The 5096-nt window shown below is 69.4% G+C and overlaps 3 protein-coding genes across 3 annotated transcripts in view; 1 reads left to right on the plus strand and 2 right to left on the minus strand.

Moving 5' to 3' along the window:
• Positions 1 to 153: 153 nt before the first annotated feature.
• Positions 154 to 2550, minus strand: EMIHUDRAFT_208014 (hypothetical protein; the record flags this gene model as incomplete). Its single annotated transcript, XM_005773334.1, has 5 exons — positions 154 to 500; positions 1266 to 1362; positions 1624 to 1878; positions 2021 to 2070; positions 2199 to 2550. The coding sequence occupies 5 exons, from the start codon at positions 2548 to 2550 to the stop codon at positions 154 to 156; spliced, it is 1101 nt and encodes a 366-aa protein (XP_005773391.1).
• Positions 2551 to 3027: 477 nt separating this feature from the next.
• EMIHUDRAFT_208015 (hypothetical protein) lies at positions 3028 to 3763 on the plus strand (the record flags this gene model as incomplete). Its single annotated transcript, XM_005773335.1, has 5 exons — positions 3028 to 3034; positions 3187 to 3278; positions 3342 to 3427; positions 3502 to 3589; positions 3665 to 3763. The coding sequence occupies 5 exons, from the start codon at positions 3028 to 3030 to the stop codon at positions 3761 to 3763; spliced, it is 372 nt and encodes a 123-aa protein (XP_005773392.1).
• Positions 3764 to 4297: 534 nt separating this feature from the next.
• Positions 4298 to 5096, minus strand: part of EMIHUDRAFT_450871 (hypothetical protein) — a 3578-nt gene continuing 2779 nt past the window's right edge. Inside the window, exon 5 of the mRNA XM_005773336.1 lies at positions 4298 to 5064. Within this exon, the coding sequence (XP_005773393.1) occupies positions 4795 to 5064 (270 nt within the window). The 3' untranslated portion in view covers positions 4298 to 4794. The remainder of the gene's footprint in view (positions 5065 to 5096) is intronic.

A 5096-nucleotide genomic window follows, 5' to 3' on the forward strand; every position in this document is an offset into this window, starting at 1 on the left:
AGGGGGGGGGGGGTTTCAAGAGGAAGGGGGGTTCAGAAGTGATCCGGGGCCATTTCAGCATTTTTTGACGGGAGGCACCTTTGAAGTTAATTTGGGGTCTTCCCGGGGCCCCCCCCCCCCCCCCCGTATCCTCCCCGCTCCTCTCGGCGCACCTCAGAGGCCTCCGAGGCCGAGCAAGCTCTTCAGGCGCAACGTCTGCTGCTCGAGCAAACCATCCTGCGGCGCCTGCGGCAACCCAGCCGCGCCTGCGCCCGGCAGCGCCCCGAGCGGTGAGGATGCGGGGAGGGCCCCCGGCAACGCGCCCAAGCTGCCGCCGCCGCCGATCACGCCGGCGCAGCCTCCCCCGAGGCCATTCAGAGTGCCGTAGCTTCCGGCGTGGGGCAGCGCGGCGTGCGCCGGCTGTAGCAGCGGCGGCTGCGGCGCCTGGAACCCGGCCAGCGCCTGCGACGGCGCATTCGCCCCGCCCGCCCCCGCCTCGAAGCGCTGCCCCGGCAGCTGGCCTTGAAATGGCAGCGGCGGCTGACCCGGCGGGAGCGGCGGCTGGCTCGGCGGCGGCGGCGGCGGCGGCGGCTGCGGCAGCGGCGGCTGCAGCTGAGACTGGAGGAGCGCCAGCTGCTGCTGCAGGCCGAGGTGTTGAACTTGGGCCATCTGTTGCTGGAGCGCGCTCACCCGCGCCTGGGCCGGCGCGGGCGGGATCGCCGAGGGCGCGCCGCCGAGGCTGCCAAGCAGAAGATTGAGCTGCTGCTGCTGCTGCTGCTGCGGCGGCGGCGGCTGCTGCGGAGGAGGGGGGGGGGGCGGCGGCGGCGGCGGCTGAGCCATCATGCGGGGCAGCGGCGGCGGAGGGGGCGGCGGCGGCGGCGGAGGCGGCGGCGGAGGCATGAAGGACGCTGCAGCGGGGGCGGCCACGGTCTGCTGCTGGATGGCCGCCAGCCGCTGCTGCTGCTGCTGCCACGCCTGCAGCTGCACCTCGAACTGCTGCTGCTGCTGCGGCGTGAGTTGGTGCCGCTGCTGATTGAGCGCGTTGAGCAGCTGGTGCGACTGCTGCTGCAGCTGCGCCAACTGCGCGGCCACCGCCTGCTGCTGGGCCTGCTGCTGGGCCTGCTGCTGGGCCTGCTGCTGGGCCTGCTGCTGGGCCTGCTGCTGGGCCTGCCGCTGCTGCGCCTGCGCCTGCGCCTCGCGCTGCTGCTGGTACTGCGCGAGCTGCTGCTGGTACTGCGCCTCCTGCGCGCGCTGCTGCGCCTGCGCCTGCGCCTGCTGCTGCGCACGGTGCTGCGCCTGCGCCTGCTCGATCCGCTGCTGCAGCTGCAAGCTCTGCTCCCTCTGGGCCTGCGCCGCCTGCGCCGCCCTCGCTTGCTGTTGCTGCTGCATGAGAAGCAAATCGCGCTGCTGCTGCTGCGCCTGCTGCTGCTGCTGTTGCTGCTGTTGCTGCTGCGCCTGCTGCTGCTGCTGCTGCGCCTGCTGCTGCTGCTGCTGCTCCCGCTGCGCCTGCGCCTCCCGCTGCGCCTGCGCCTCCCGCTGCGCCTGCGCCTCCCGTTGCGCCTGCGCCTCCGTCGCGGCGCCGGCCGCCTGCCGCTGGAGCTGCTGCTGCTGGTGGCGGAGCCACGCTGCGGGGTCCAAGCTGACCTCGTGGCCACGAGGTGCAGGAGCCTCGGCGGCGGCGGGCGGCTCGCTCGGCGGCGGCTCGGCGAGCGAGTGGGGCAGCGCGAGCGAGCCGCCAAAGTCGGGTCTCGTAGCCGTCGGAGCGGTGCACCACATGCCGAGGCGGCTCTGGCCGGCGTCGGAGGCGCCGGAGGAGGGCGGGGGAGGAGAGGAGTCGCCGCCCGGCGAGTCCTCCTCCGCGTTGCACCACATTCCGAGTCGTGACCCGGCGCCGCCGGCCTCGTTTGCGGCTCTCGTGCGCGGCGCCGCTGCGGGCGCAGGCACGGGCGCGGGCGCGGGCGCGGGCGCCGGGGAGAGAAGGAGGTCGGAGACGGTCGTGGCGGCGGCGCCCCCTGAGAGCGACGCGACGCCGATGAGCGACTTGAGGTCGGACGAAGGGCTCTGCGGCGGCCCCGCGCCCCCCTTTGCCTCCTGCGGCAAAGAGAGAGCCTGCGCCGGCGCGGCTTGCGGCACGCCGCTGGGCAGCTGAGGCGGCGACAGCCCGGGCGGCGGCGCACCGGTGGGCCCGCCGCCACGCGACGGCGGCGGGGGCAGCCCACCCAGCGAAGCGAGGTCCGCCTCCCCGCCGCGGCTAGCGACGGGTCCGGCTGCGAGCAAAGCCCATGAGCGGCCATCACACCGCGGGTCAGCACCGTCAGCAGCGTGCGCGGCCGTCGCGGCGCGCGCGAGGGAGGAGCAGGAGGACTCGGAGCCTGTGCTGGCCGAGATGCTGCGCGCGCCCGGAGGCGGCAGCCCTGGCAGGTCTGCAGCCGCGTCGGACGGCACAGACTCGAGCGCGGCGGGAAGCACGCCCGGCAACGGGCGACCACGCTTCATTGCGAAGCCGCGCGTGCCGTCGGGCCCCTTGGCGTATCGCAAGCCCAGCGGCCGCGATTTCGGCGCGGACAGCATGCCACACGGGCGGCGCGAGCGGCGCTCTCTGGCGCCAGAGATGAGCAGAGAAAAGACGCAGGAAAACGAGAAATGCGCCGGGAGCAGAGAGGAAAATCTCCAAGTGTGTCTGGGTCCACGGCACACCGCGGGACCTCCGCTTGCTTGTGAATTCCCCTCCCCCCCCGCCGGCCGTTTTGCCGCTGATAAGTCTAAAGTGTCAGCTGTCCTCGCGCGGGTCTGCGCACAGGCACTCTGAGGCGTGTGGCTGTGGGCTGAGGGAGGGTGTAGAGGATGTAGAGTGTAGAGCGCTGTAGAGCTGTAGAGATGTAGAGCGCTCTGGAGCGCTGTAGAGCTGTAGAGCTCTACATCCGCCGCGTGACGAGGCGCCTGCGTTGTAGAGCGATGTAGAGCGCGATTTTGTTGTAGAGTTTGTTGTAGAGGCTCTACAGCCAAACCGCCGGGAAGGCAGTGACTCAAAGAGGTCGAGCCGCGCTAATGGGGTGTCTCCGAGCTTAGTGAAGCTCTGATGGACAGCCCTGACTATCCCTGACACACAGAGAGTCCCTCTGACGGCACACAACACCCTATAACTGCGTCATGACCAGCCTGCCATGTGTCGCCGGTGCCGCATTCGTCGCTGTGCTTCTTTAGCAGGCGGTGGACTGTCGGCTGCGAGGACGGTCGCATTTGCGCGAGGCGAGGCGAGCATTCAGACGCGTTGCATGCGCCATGACTCGCGCCAGCGCGTGCGGGAGCTCCTGGCTGATGCAACTGCCAGAGTGGAAAGCTGGGAGGCTCGTCTGCCATAGGCGCTGGAGAGCGATGGCCACGACGACGACGTCAAGTGGCTCACGTTCTGGTTCGCCTACTCCTTTGTCAACTTTGCGGGATCCCTGTACAGCCCCACCTCCCGCATAGCCGCAGGGGTGGGCGAGAAGAGCCCTGACCAGCTATCGCATCCGGCGGCAGGTTCAGCAACGTCTTCTTCTTCATCCCGTTCTGGGGCGAGGTACTACTGGGAACGACCGTCTTCCTCGCGCTGGGCGGCTCCGAACTTGTCTACAAGGCTCCCAGCCTAACCTACCCATCCACGTTGCGGCACACTTCCGACGACCTCCTCCCACTTCCACAGGTATTGAAGCCGATTCTGCTGAAGAATCAAGAGGTAATTGACAAGGTGCTGAGCAAGGGCGCGGCGCTGAAAGACAAGGTCGTGGCAAAGGCGGCCTAGTCGCCGCCGCGAGGTGACCTCTCACCTCACAGGGTGGCACGACATGGAACGCATGGTGGGCGGGTCGCGTGCCTCGTTGCAGGAGCCGCTTGGAGCGGCTGCTGAGGGCAGGCAGCCAGGGCATCACACATTGACAGTCGTACCAACGGGATGGTGTGGCGCTTCAGCGGCGGTGCGTGCGCCTCCACGCACAAAATAACGCGAGACTGTCCGTCCTGCGCAAGCTGGCCTCACCTCTCAGATATTTGCCGTTGGCCGTTCGGTGGTGGGAAGGGATGATGTGGCGCAATCAGCGGTACGGTAATGCGTCAGGGGTTTGCGGCGGGGGTCGACATTTGTCTCTGTGTAGCCGCCTGCTGGGGAAGGGCGGCTGAGAGGCGGGCGGGGCGCGCGCGCTCCGCGCAGGTGGCTGCCTTCTGCCAAGGGGGGCGCTCTCTACGGCTCTATATCTCGAGACACGAGAGTCTCGCGCGACGTAAGCAGCATGCGGACAGGGACGTAAAATGTAAATGCAAATGTGAAATGTGCATGTTGTTGTCACGGTACAAACACATACAGAGAAAGCTTCAATTACTCGCGGAACCACAGGGACAATATCTCGTACCTGACGTACACACACGTACCGGGCACGCATTCGGGCTCTCTCGCTAGCGGAGAGGACTACTCCCGAGACGTACACGCGCCATCTCGCTCTCTCGACTCTCGCTCCCTCGCGGTGCCTGGCGGCCGGGATCGCGCGCCCGCCCTATGCGGCGCCTCCCGTGAACGACACCTCGACCTCGAGACCGCGACACCTCGAGGGCCTGGTGACCTCGAGACCTCGAGACGTCGGCCGGAAGGGACCGCCGCCGCCGCTCTCTGTCATGCGCCCACCATCGCCCGCCGGGACACACCCGCGCGGCGAATCTCTCGGGACCCCCCCCCCCCCCTTGGCAGCCCTGCGCGGCGAGCGCCCCGCCCCGCAGTCCCACTCGCCCCAGGCCTTCGCCGCCGCGATCCGGGCGGCGGGCAGACTGGAGAGCGCACCACTCTTAGGCCCACTCGGACCACCCGAAGGCCGGCACGCCAACCGCCAGCCCGAGGGCGACCGAGCCTAGTGCGTACGTGACTCCGGCGCAGCCGCAGCCGTAGCCCGCCGCCGCCTCTGCAGACGGGCGCGGCGAAAGCAGTGTGTTGACCTCGTTGATCCACGTCGAGACGGTGGAGAGGCAGCCGCAGAAGCCGAGCCCGAGCCCCTTAAGAGTGGCTTCGGCGTACCACGCGCCGTTCCCGTCGGCAGCCACCTCGCCAAAGACGTCGTACTCGCAGAGGCCGGCCAACGCAGCGAGCAGTC

This window comes from Emiliania huxleyi (genome assembly GCF_000372725.1).
Source record: "Emiliania huxleyi CCMP1516 unplaced genomic scaffold EMIHUscaffold_34, whole genome shotgun sequence".
Taxonomy (NCBI): Eukaryota; Haptophyta; order Isochrysidales; family Noelaerhabdaceae; genus Emiliania; species Emiliania huxleyi.